The 12,402-nt window shown below is 31.6% G+C and overlaps 1 protein-coding gene across 1 annotated transcript in view; it reads right to left on the bottom strand.

Moving 5' to 3' along the window:
* Positions 1 to 5,446: 5,446 nt before the first annotated feature.
* LOC111700398 (uncharacterized) overlaps positions 5,447 to 12,402 on the bottom strand; it is a 25,485-nt gene continuing 18,529 nt past the window's right edge. The window contains exons 8-12 of the mRNA XM_023471284.1: positions 10,611 to 10,765; positions 8,747 to 8,898; positions 8,036 to 8,132; positions 6,887 to 7,044; positions 5,447 to 5,855 (exon numbers count right to left, since the gene is read on the bottom strand). Coding sequence (XP_023327052.1) covers positions 5,576 to 5,855; positions 6,887 to 7,044; positions 8,036 to 8,132; positions 8,747 to 8,898; positions 10,611 to 10,765 — 842 coding nt within the window. The 3' untranslated portion in view covers positions 5,447 to 5,575. The remainder of the gene's footprint in view (positions 5,856 to 6,886; positions 7,045 to 8,035; positions 8,133 to 8,746; positions 8,899 to 10,610; positions 10,766 to 12,402) is intronic.

Below are 12,402 nucleotides of genomic sequence, written 5' to 3' on the forward strand. Positions count from 1 at the left end.
CCCTGTATCTCTGAGTAGTTTTATAGAAGCGTCGAACCATGCCCAGTTGTTGCTAATCTCAAAGCATGATGCACACTGATTAATCAAATATCTAATACTTAAAGGAAACACAAATCTATTTCCTATTTGAAAAGAAAAGTAGATACATCCGTTGATAGACAAGGTGTCGAGGAAATAGAATGGATTAAATCAAACTAGAAAATACAGTGTACGCAGTGTGGCTCATTGAGGGAAGTCAACAAATTATAGAAACTACGTTTTCCTTCTTAGTGTGAGGGGGGGGGGGTCATTGTAATGGTGATCTTTGAACTAGGTAATTTTGTGAGAATGGAGGGAATAATGAAGTGTATGAAAGTGTGAGAAAGAGTGTGAGAAACTTGAGAAAGTTGTGATATATCCAGTGCAATACTACACGAATACGTTATTTAATACACGGAATAGCTCCCTAGCTCCTTAGCTCCCTAGTTCCGTAGCTCCCTATAGCTTCCTAGCCCCATTAGTCCTCTGGTTCCATGCTCCCTATTTCCATAGCTCCCTATAGCTTCCTAGCCCCTAGTCCTTTGGTTCCATTCTCCCTATTTCCATAGCTCCCTATAGCTTCCTAGTCCCCTAGTCCTCTGGTTCCCTAGTTCCCTAGCTCCTTAGTTCCTTAGTTCCATAGTTTCCTAGCTGCCTAGCTCCATAGTTCCCTAGCTTCCTAGTTCCCTAGTTCTCTAGCTCCATAGCTTCCAAGTTCCTTAGTTCCCTAGTTCACTAGCTCCCTACTCCCTAGTTCACTAGTTCCTCAGCTCTTTAGTTCCCTAGCTCCATAATTCTCTAGTTCCGTAGTTTTCTATCTCCTTAGTGTCCTAGTTCCCTTGCTCCTTAGCTCCATAGCTCCATAGCTCCTTAGCTCCCTAGCTCCATAGTTCCCTAGTTCCCTTGCTCCTTAGTTCCCTAGTTCCCTAGCTCCCTAGTTCATTAGCTCCCTACTCCCTAGTTCCCTAGTTCCTTAGTTCCCTAGCTCCCTAGCTCCCGTACTAGCTCCTGATAAAGAAATTTACAAAATGCAATTCACATGTTTACAGAATTAACGTTCATTTCACTTTCTTTTTTCTATTTAATGAATCATTTTAAATTATTTTTCTTGTTTTAGTATCAAACTTTTAAATTATTATATATTTTATATCTATCTATCAATTTATATATCTATCTATCTATCTATCTATCTATCTATCTATCTATCTATCTATCTATCTATCTATCTATCTATCTATCTATCTATCTATCTATCTATTTATCTATCTATCTATCTATCTATTTATCTATATATCTATTTATTTATCTATTTAGCTATCTATTTATCTATTTATCTAACTATCTATCAATATACATGATGAAAGTGTTTGCTAAAAAATCAACATCTGGCGTAGAGAAATTTTCTCCATCTAGTTATCTACAAAAAATGTAATAGTCTAATGTCCACTACTCATAAAATCTATCTCTTCTATTTCTTCAAAGGGAGTGACCGGCAGTGTTTGGTAGTTGAGCTGAGAATGTAGTGCTGTGGAAAATTAGTTAGGATTCATTTGAGACATATATATATATATATAACACGTTTTAATGATGTATAATTACAAAGTTACGCTTTGAGAATCGATTTATTTAAAATTATTGAATAACGACGACGAAAAATGTATCACAATTCTACAGTAAACTAATTAGATGTTTAGGAACATATTTCTAAATAGAAATTTGTCAATAAATAAATGCTAGAGTGAATTATTTTTTTTTCATCATTATATTGAATTTCTTATTCTTTACGGATTTGTTCGCAGATTTCTACAAATTCTTCAAATGTCGTCTTTTCAATAAAAATTCCAGAACATTTTTGTGAACAATGAGAGATTACAAAAATAAATAACTGAATGAGATTACTTATTTTCGATTATGAGAGTTAATTTTAATTTTCTCAACTTGTTCCTAAACAACTAATTAGTTTACTGTAGAATTTTTGATACATTTTTTGTCGTCGTTTTTTAATGATTTAAAAAAATCGATTCTCAAAACGTAACTACCCAAATTGATGATTTTGAAAGTCGACTTTGCACTCAACTTTAGTAATTATTCGTCATTACAACGTTTTAAATGTCTCATATGAATCCTTATAAGTTCTCCACAACACTACATTCTCAGTTTAACTACCATACATTGCCGGTCACTCCCTTTAGAGGGATAAACAAAAATATAATCGGTAATTCACATTACTCAGGTTTCGATCAGATAATTTTATAAATCAAAGGATCAAAAGAAACTAACATTCTAAATCTTATCTTTGAAATTATAAAGTCTAAACATTAGATATTTCATACTTTTACTTTCTGATCTTGCAGATTTTATAGTTTAAAATGTCTAAGGTCTACAACATTGGGTTGCAAAGATTAGACATTTAGAGTTTGAAGCAAATGTTCAGTTCCTTTGTATTGAAACACATCGTTTTTTATCTATCCATCTTTCTATTTACAAAAATCCTCTTCTCTAACTATCTTTCTCTCTACTTACCTTCCTTTGTTTTCTTTCTATCCTTTCATTTGCCTAATACATTTACTATCTATCTATCTTTCTATTTACATAAACCGTTTTTTATCTATCTATCCTTTCATTTCCCTAAACCGTTTTTTATCTATCTATCCTTTCATTTGCCTAAACCGTTTTTTATCTATCTATCCTTTCATTTGCCTAAACTGTTTTTTATCTATCTATCCTTTCATTTGCCTAAACCGTTTTCTATCTATATATCTTTCTATTTACCTAAACCATTTTCTATCTATCTTTCTATTTACCTAAACCGTTTTCTATTAATCTTTTATTCTTTCTTTCTATTTGCCTAAACCGTTTTTTATCTATCTATCTTTCTTTTTACCTAAATCGTTCTTTAGCTATCTATCTTTCGATTTACCGAAATCGTTCTTTATCTATCTATCTTTCTATTTACCTGAAATATTTTTGATCTATCTATCTTTCTATTTACCTATACCATTTTCTATCTTTCTATCTTTCTATTTACCTAAACCATTTTCTATCTATCTATCTTTTTATTTACCTAAACCATTTTCTATCTATCTATTTTTATATTTACCTAAACCATTTTCTATCTATCTATATTTCTATTTACCTAAACCATTTTCTATCTATCTATCTTTCTATTTACCTAAACTGTTTTTTATCTATCTATCTTTCTATTTACCTAAACCATTTTCTATCTATCTATCTTTCTATTTACCTAAAGTGTTTTTATCTATCTATCTTTCTATTTACCTAAACCATTTTCTATCCATCTATCTTTCTATTTACCTGAACTGTTTTCTATCTATCTATCTTTCTATTTGCCTAAACCGTTTTCTATTCATCTATTATTCTATCTTTCTATTTGCTTACACCTTATTTTCATCTATCTATCTTTCTATTTACCTAAATCGTTTTCTATTCATCCATTATTCTATCTTTCTATTTGCCTAAACCGTTTGCTATCTATCTATCTTTCTATTTACCTAAACCGTTTTCTATCTATCTATCTATCTGTCTATCTATTTACCTGAACTATTTTCTATCTATCAATCCTCCCAATTCTTTCAATTCTTTCAATTCTTTCAATCACAATTTAACCATTGACTCAATTTATAGAAATCTTTTCACACCGGTGCACGCACATTTCCAATTCACCATATATATATATATATATCGCCTCTCTCCAGGTTTTATTTAGAAGCCAACTTTAAATGAACCTTAAAAAAAATCTATGTATAAGATTTCTAAAAAAATATTTGTATAGGATTTTGCAAACTTTTAATAATTAAGAAAGAATCCAAAAACTACCCGACATTTATGATGGAAATTAGTGCATTTTGTAATCTTTTTATTCATCAAATTAAAACTCTTCAAAATATTTTATACTCGCAAAATTCTAATTACAGGAAGAAATCTCTAATTAATAAATTTTGCATTATCATACAATTCGCACAATGCAATTTTCTTTTCGGGCTGTGCTAAATATTAGCTTTGAAAGGGGTAGGGAATGGACAAATAAAAAAAATATTTAGATTATGGTAGGTTGAAGAGCAACTAGTTAATGGTTCAGTGATATACTGCACAATTATTGTGTTTCATGTTTATTGGACTAGAAAATATCATAATTTATTCACCAGTTGTCTTCCAATTCCACAGTTTTATGGGTATCACTGTACCTCAAACATCTGGAAACATTTCTAAACTTTGAATTCATTTAGGGAGGATGTTCTGAAGATCCATGTGAAGAAAGTAATTATTATGAAACTTTAGTCTCTCCCTTTAACACGTAATATTTCACTTAATCATAATTTTACTCCCACGCTAACTCCCTTGGTAAACACTCCATTAAAGGGATAACATACTATTTAGAACAATTCACTTTGACAACAGATTTGTAGCAATTTTGTTATGGTTATTTCAGAATTGTATTCTCTCTTAATGGGATTGTAGACATAATTTCATATTTAAAGATTCATTAAAGTACCCTTATCATTTTTATCTGAGTAACAATGAGGAAGACATTATCTTTTCTCGATTTAAAATGTACAATTTGAACTTTTTAAGATGTTCTGATATTGGTTGAGGATTTAAGAGTACTGATTTGAATCATTAAAAATATCTTTAAATGGGGGATTACTTGAAAAAACGTTAACAGTCCCTTAGAAAATTTACAAACTAATTTCCATTTAGATTCTAGTCTGATCTTTTCATCTAAATTTTGTCTTTCTTTCTATTTATCTATTAAAACAGTAATCTATCTTTGTTTCTATCTATTAAAACGGTAATCTATCTCTGTTTCCATCTATTTATCGATTAAAACAGTTATCTATCTCTGTGTCTATCTATCCATCTATTAAAACAGTTATCTATTTCTGTTTCTATCTATTCATCTATTAAAACAGTTATCTATCTCTGTTTCTATCTATTTGTGAAAACTAATAAATAATTTTTTATTTATATTAAGACATAATAATAATAATAATGAATATAAAGCTCCTTTTGTGAAAACACAGTCCAAGTTTACCAATTAACTAAATTATACTAAAAATACAATTAATAGATATTAATTAATTATATCATCAAGTAATTACAATTTATCAATAAAGATTCATTATTCCCTTACAATAGACAAAGATGAAAATTAAACAAAAAATATTAAAACTGATGAAGATCAAGTACTTTTACCAAGTGAACGGATATCTGACACTTGAAAGGGTTTAGAACTTTTAGCAAAACTTTTAGAATGTTTGAAAGCCTAACCCTTATTTCAGAGAACATATTTTGTTCATATCCCTGAAGCAGAAATGGTAAAATATTGTTAAGTGCTCCAGTCGTCTTCTTTTTTCTGTAAATTTAGTGAAAACGTTTTAATTTCTGATTAGAACAATACGAGGTGCAGTTATAGTACTTTTACATATATTTATCAGCGTATCACCGGGTTCATTTCTTTAAAGAGTTTTTCGAACATTTTTCCTGTAAAGGAAAGAGGGGGGGGGAGGGGTCGGCGAATTTTATTGCATTGTTAAAATCAGAGTACTGAGATGGACACATTTTTAAAAAGAATTTTGAGTGCGTTTCTCTGTCTCTCTAGACATCGCATTTTCTCCTTTACTGCCATTTCTCCATACACAATATCGACTAGTTTAGTGGAAAAATCCGCAAACTTCTCAATGTAAAGTGGGGCAAGATGGCGGCTGATCAGCTGTTCAATTCTGCTTCTTCTCTTGTTAATCAGCTGTTTCAAGAACTTGGCTTCGTCAAGTTTCTCGATGAATCCATCTTTACGCAGCTGATGCCTATCGAACTCCCTAAAATAGAACACTGCTTGATTTCTACAAAACAGTAAATTTTACGTAAATGAATTCTGTAACATTTATGATTATTATGTTATAGATAAATTAGCTTTTACATTAATGGTCGCTATTTTTAACATCAATAACAACTAAGAATTCAATTGGGGGTTTAACGCTTTGGGATAGGATTCTAAAAGCATAATACATACTGTGTCCTTATTTTAATGCTTTGAGGTAAACAAGGAAGTTTCTCCTGAGAATTTAACTGTAAATCTGGGATTCTGTTTCTAAATTGTTTACAAAATAACAGAATGAGAAGAGAAAAAGTAAAAGAAAATACTTGAGAGAGGTTTTCTCTAGCAAAATCAAATCGTGAATGTATTGTATTGAAGATGACAGAGCTTAAATTCTTCAGCCTAACTCCAGGTTTAAATTGCAAACGGCGAAACACAGTAATTCATTCCCACAAAAATTAGAACAAGAATGCTTAAGTTTACAATTTTAAATGTTTTGAAAGACAAAAAGTTTTTTGGGATATCGTCTACTGTCTATTGCCAGCTAGTCTACTTGTCTAATGCTAGCTGTGCCAGCTAGTCTACCTGTCTAATGCTAGCTGTGCCAGCTAGTCTACTTGTCTAATGCTAGCTGTGCCAGCTAGTCTACCTGTCTAATGCTAGCTGTGCCAGCTAGTGTACCTGTCTAATGATAGCTGTGCTAGCTATTCTTCTTGCCTAATGCTAGCTGTGCAGCTAGTCTACCTGTCTAATGCTAGCTGTGCCAGCTAGTGTATCTCTCAAATGATAGCTGTGCTAGCTAGTCTTCCTGCCTAGTGCTAGCTGGGCTAGCTACCCTGCCTGTCTAATGATAGCTGTGCTAGCTAGTCTTCCTGTCCAATTATAGCTGGCTATCTAGTCTACATGTATAATGCTAGCTGGCCAAGATAGTCTACCTGTTTAAAGCTAACTGCAGCTAGCTAGTCTTCCTTCCTAGTGCTAGCTGGGCTAGCTGGTCTACCTGTCTAGTGCTAGCTAGGCTAGCAAGTCTACCTGTCTAAGGCTAGCTGTGCTAGCTGTGATGTTGGTTTATCCTGGATGAGTGTGAGGGAGATAATATTAGAGGCGCAGGAAGTGAGGGAGGAGGAGAGGGAGTAGAGCAGTCTCGTTGATATCTCTAGTTCCTTGCTGTAGCAGCTCAGCTGGTTCATCTAGATAGATAGATAGATAGATAGATAGATAGAAAGATAGATAGATAGATAGATAGATAGATAGATAGATAGATAGATAGATAGATAGAATGTTCCTTCTTGATATAATACAATGATATAACTGTTCCTTCTTGACGTAATACAATGATATAACTGTTCTATCTTTCAATGATATAACTGTTCCTTCTTACAATGATATACTTGTTCCTTCTTGATATAATACAATGATATAACTGTTCCTTCTTAATAAAATACAATGATATAACTGTTCCTTCTTGATATAATACAATGATATAAGTGTTCCTTCTTAATATAATACAATTATATAACTGTTCCTTCTTAATATAATACAATGATATAAGTGTTCCTTCTTGATATAATACAATGATATAACTGTTCCTTTTTGATATAATACTATGATATAACTGCTCCTTTTTAAAATAATACAATTATATAACTGTTCCTTCTTAATATAATACAATGATATAACTGTTCCTTCTTGGCATAATACAATGATATAACTGTTCCTTCCTTACATAATACAATGATATAACTGTTCCTTCTTAATATAATACAATGATATAACTGTTCCTTCTTGATATAATACAATGATATAACTGTTCCTTTTTATATAATACAATGATATAACTGTTCCTTCTTAATATAATACAATGATATAACTGTTCCTTCTTGACATAATACAATGATATAACTGTTCCTTTTTATATAATACAATGATATAACTGTTCCTTCTTAATATAATACAATGATATACTTGTTCCTTCTTGATATAATACAATGATATACTTGTTCCTTCTTAATATAATACAATGATATAACTGTTCCTTTAAATATAATACAATGATATAACTGTTCCTTCTTAATATAATACAATGATATAACTGTTCCTTCTTAATATAATACAATGATGTAACTGTTCCTTTTTAATATAATACAATGATATAACTGTTGAAAGTTACTAAACTGTTACCTGTGAATGTTGTAAATGAGGACAAAGGGTTGATTGAATGATTGCAAGCGTAGCATTGTTCTCACCCCACTCAGATTCAAGAATGGAGAGACGACACCTAAATTATTCAGTTAGCAATGTCTGTAAAAACAGCTGTGTGCAAAGACGACGGATCGTGAGGATTTGTGAATAATTTTGCGGCATCATTTACCATGTTGCGAGTATCATCTTGCTCTTATTAAATCCTGTGACCAAGACATATGCGGGCTTGTAATGTTATTGTATGTTTATTTATTAAACTCTGTTCAAAACATGATAATACATATTTAACACGCATTCATATTTTGTACTTGTATGCAATTAAAAAGTTAAAAGACGACAAAAGTCCTCAGTGGTGCAAAGTTGTTGAATCATCGTGGAATGTATCAAGAATAGAGAAGCAAAACAACATTCAACTACTTTTTACTATTTAACAAAATATGTTTGTGCATTAAAATTTGTTTGAATAGGTAACTGAGGCAATGTACAGACAGATACTAAAATTAAAATTAGTTAGTTGCAGATCTATTCTTAAACCATGTGAGAATTTATGAATCTGATTTCAGACAAACAATGTACTTGAAGAAGATTTACAATTAGCAAGTTTTCAACTTTAAATTTGGGTTTTTTATTTTTTTTTAGCATTCGGAATTAACAAAATATTTGTTTAAGAAACTAAAGTCTGGGAAATACCTTAACAAATCAATTCGTTCCTGGAGCTCCTTACAGATATAACCAGCGAGCTGGTCAGTGTCAGGACCAGAGTCAAGGATAGAGTCTGTTCTCTCTCTCTCAGCTATCAGACTGAGAGCACTGGAGTTCACAGAAATCTCAGGGAGTACGTCCTAGAAAAAAATGTGCATAATCTAAATTGATTAAAGAACATTACAAAGATTTATTGTCACAATGTTGGCCAAAAAAAGATAATAATTGGATTATTACTAAAATGTTATTCGGATCTTTCATTTAATTTGAACTTTTTTTCTTGAGCTGTTGTGAATATACTACCGTATCTGCAATTTGCATATTTTTCCTTATGCAATTTTAAAATTAGATCTTAAGTTAAATCTATCAGATGCTACAAACAAAATCAAAATTTGATATTGATTTAGTTTTGTTAAATCTATGGTGAATCCTGTAGATGAATGAAAATCTAAACCATTGTTGCAGAATTCATCCGAGCGTTGAATCTGTTTCAGTCATTACAACAACAACAGCAGCAACGTGCGGATATGTGCACATGCCGCACACACATCAACACGTGTAAATCATCACATCACGCGCCATTTCTGAATATCAGCATTATTCAGGAAATCTTTTGATAAAAGTTGAGGAACGAGGAAACTGGTTAAATCATTCTGCTTAAGGAATAATAAAAAAGTTCAAAGAACTAACACTTAGCTTGCATTAATTTTGCACATTAAACTTGTTCACCATGACCAAGAATTGACTTTCAGCTCTACTTAACATTCTACCAATTCACGGTAACAACACAGCTTGTCAATAAAGATTGTAACAAAATCAAAAATTAAAAAATAATTATCTTCAATTTTTTTTATCATGAAAATGTTTGACCCCATTTCAGAGTTCCACCCTTGTTCAGAGTAACCAGCCTTTTGTATAATTTTTATTGTTTTGATTTTATTTAAAATTCTTTCATTATATTCATTAAATTCATTATATTCATTATATTCAGTTCATATTTGCAACCTTTGTTTTCTAATCTTTAATTTTTTTCAAACAAAATGAATATTTTGTTTAGGGTTAGGGGACATATCATTGAGATTCAGTATCCTTGCATGTTTTCAACACAAAACATAATTTACAATATACAAAAAAAAATATCCATTTAAAAATAAAACATTATGTGTCTGGAAATATAAAGGCAGGTAAATACAGGTCAACATCTACCATGAACCATGCTTTAAAAAGAAAAAATTATAATGAAAATTATAATAAAAAACCTTACTCACAAGTAAAGGAAACAAAAAAGCTGACATTATGTTACGTGTTGCTTGAATAGTGTTTTTAAAGTGCTAACATGATGTAACAACCTGTTAACTTTTTGTTACATATTACTAACATTATGTTACAAGATACTAACCCTACGTCACATTTTGCTAACATTTTTATGCATATTAACCACATGTTACAAGTTCATAACTTTATGTCACATGTTGCTAACATTTGGTTACATATTACTAACATTATGTTACATAATATTAACATACTAGCTTGGGAACCCAGCGCTGCCAAGGTTACTAAAAGTTACTCCTACTGTAAACTGGGTTTTACAGGGAAACCAAATTTTCGCCATTAAAGTCGATCCTCTTAACTTAAAATCTTAAAATCAAACTAAGAGCATTTCCGTGGGCCTCCCAAGTTTCCCAATCAAAATTTGAGGCAAATCGGTCCAGGGGTTTCCGAGTTATGATCGGAAAAACAAACAGACAGACAAACAGAGATTACAACTTTATACATATAGATAACATGTTGCTAACATTTTATTACATTGAAGTAAGAAAATACCTGAATATGTGCTAGATTATCTAAATACCTGGATATATGCTAGATTATCTGCAGGGTTTGGATTTGAGCAGAGCAGAAGATGAAGAGGGAGAGGAACATCAATCTGTCCTAGGAGACCATGAACCAGGGACTGCAGGGTTCTACCTTCTCTTAGTGGAGTCTTTATCTCAGGTATATCTAAACCTAGTCAGAGAAATAGTTTTATTAGGTTTCACATTCTTTGAAGAACATTGCATAGAAACTATTATGAGATATTTGATCCATTCATGCATAGATATGTATTGTATGTTTCAATATGCTTCTACTATTTCTAGGATTTCCATCAGAATAATAGGATATCCGTTATATTTCTAGGATATCTAAATGACATCCAGGATATCGTCGATTTCTAGGATATCTACTCGAACCCCTGCAGGATATTGTTGATTTCTTTAATATCTGCTCGAAATCCAGGATATAGTCGATTTCTAGGATATCTGTTTGAAATCCAGGATATTGTGGATTTCTAAGATATCTGCTTTAAATCCAGGATATTGTTGATTTCTTGGATATCTGCTAGAAATCCAGGATATTCTGGATTTCTGAGATATCTGCTTAAAATCCAGGATATTGTGGATTTCTAGGTTATCCACTCGAAATCCAGGATATTGTGGATTTCTAGGATATCTGCCTGAAATCAGGGATATAGTGGATTTCTAGGATATCTGCTCGAAATCCTAGATATTGTGGATTTCTATGAACCGTTTAATCTAGTTGAGGAAACTGAACCTAGTTCTATGGAAAACACGTTGAAGGCCAGAAATTCAAGGATAAGTGCACTTTTCTGCATCTGCAAGGATGGGTCTTAAACCATGTGAGAATTTAAGACAGATAGAAATATAGAAAGATAGATATATATATTGCTGGCAGCTGTATGACCTACACTAACTAGTAACTATACAACAACACCTAGGGGCACATATTCAGCTAATCATTCCAGATATCCTTACCTAGGTTTAAACATACATACATATATATATATATAATCATTCCAGATATCCTTACCTAGGTTTAAACATACATATAATATATATATATATATATATATATATAATCATTCCAGATATCCTTACCTAGGCTTAAACATATCTATCATTTATATATAATTATAGATAGATGTAGATGGGTTAGATAGATATGCAAATTTATAGATATAGACATATATAGAATAATAGAAAGTAGATGGAAGGATAGATAGATTCTTAGATGGTCGGTTAGGACAATACATAGCTTTACAATGATATAAGTGGTTCCTTCTTAATATAATACAATGATATAACTGTTCCTTCTTAATAAATACAATGATATAACTGTTCCTTCATGATATAATACAATGATATAACTGTTCCTTCTTGATGTAATACAATGATATAAGTGTTCCTTCTTAATATAATACAATGATATAACTGTTCCTTCTTAATAAAATACAATGATATAACTGTTCCTTCTTGATATAATACAATGATATAACTGTTCCTTCTTGACGTAATACAATGATATAACTGTTCTATCTTTCATCAAATATGGAAAAGGAATTCTTCAACCATTAGGCAACAAGTGACTTATGACCTGCTAAACCACCTATTTATTCATGTTAGGGAAACAAGTCACATTCTACCCCTCTACCTTCCACCTTCTACCTTCCCCCTTTTGCCATCCCCCTTCTACCTTCCTCCCTACCTTCCCCCTTCTACCTTCCCCCTTGGGCCCTTTTACCTTCCCATTTCTATCTTCCCCCTTCTACCTTCCACCTTCTACCTTCCCCCTTCTACCTTCCCCCT

This window comes from Eurytemora carolleeae, unplaced genomic scaffold, assembly GCF_000591075.1.
Source record: "Eurytemora carolleeae unplaced genomic scaffold, Eaff_2.0 scaffold352, whole genome shotgun sequence".
NCBI classification, from domain to species: domain Eukaryota; kingdom Metazoa; phylum Arthropoda; class Copepoda; order Calanoida; family Temoridae; genus Eurytemora; species Eurytemora carolleeae.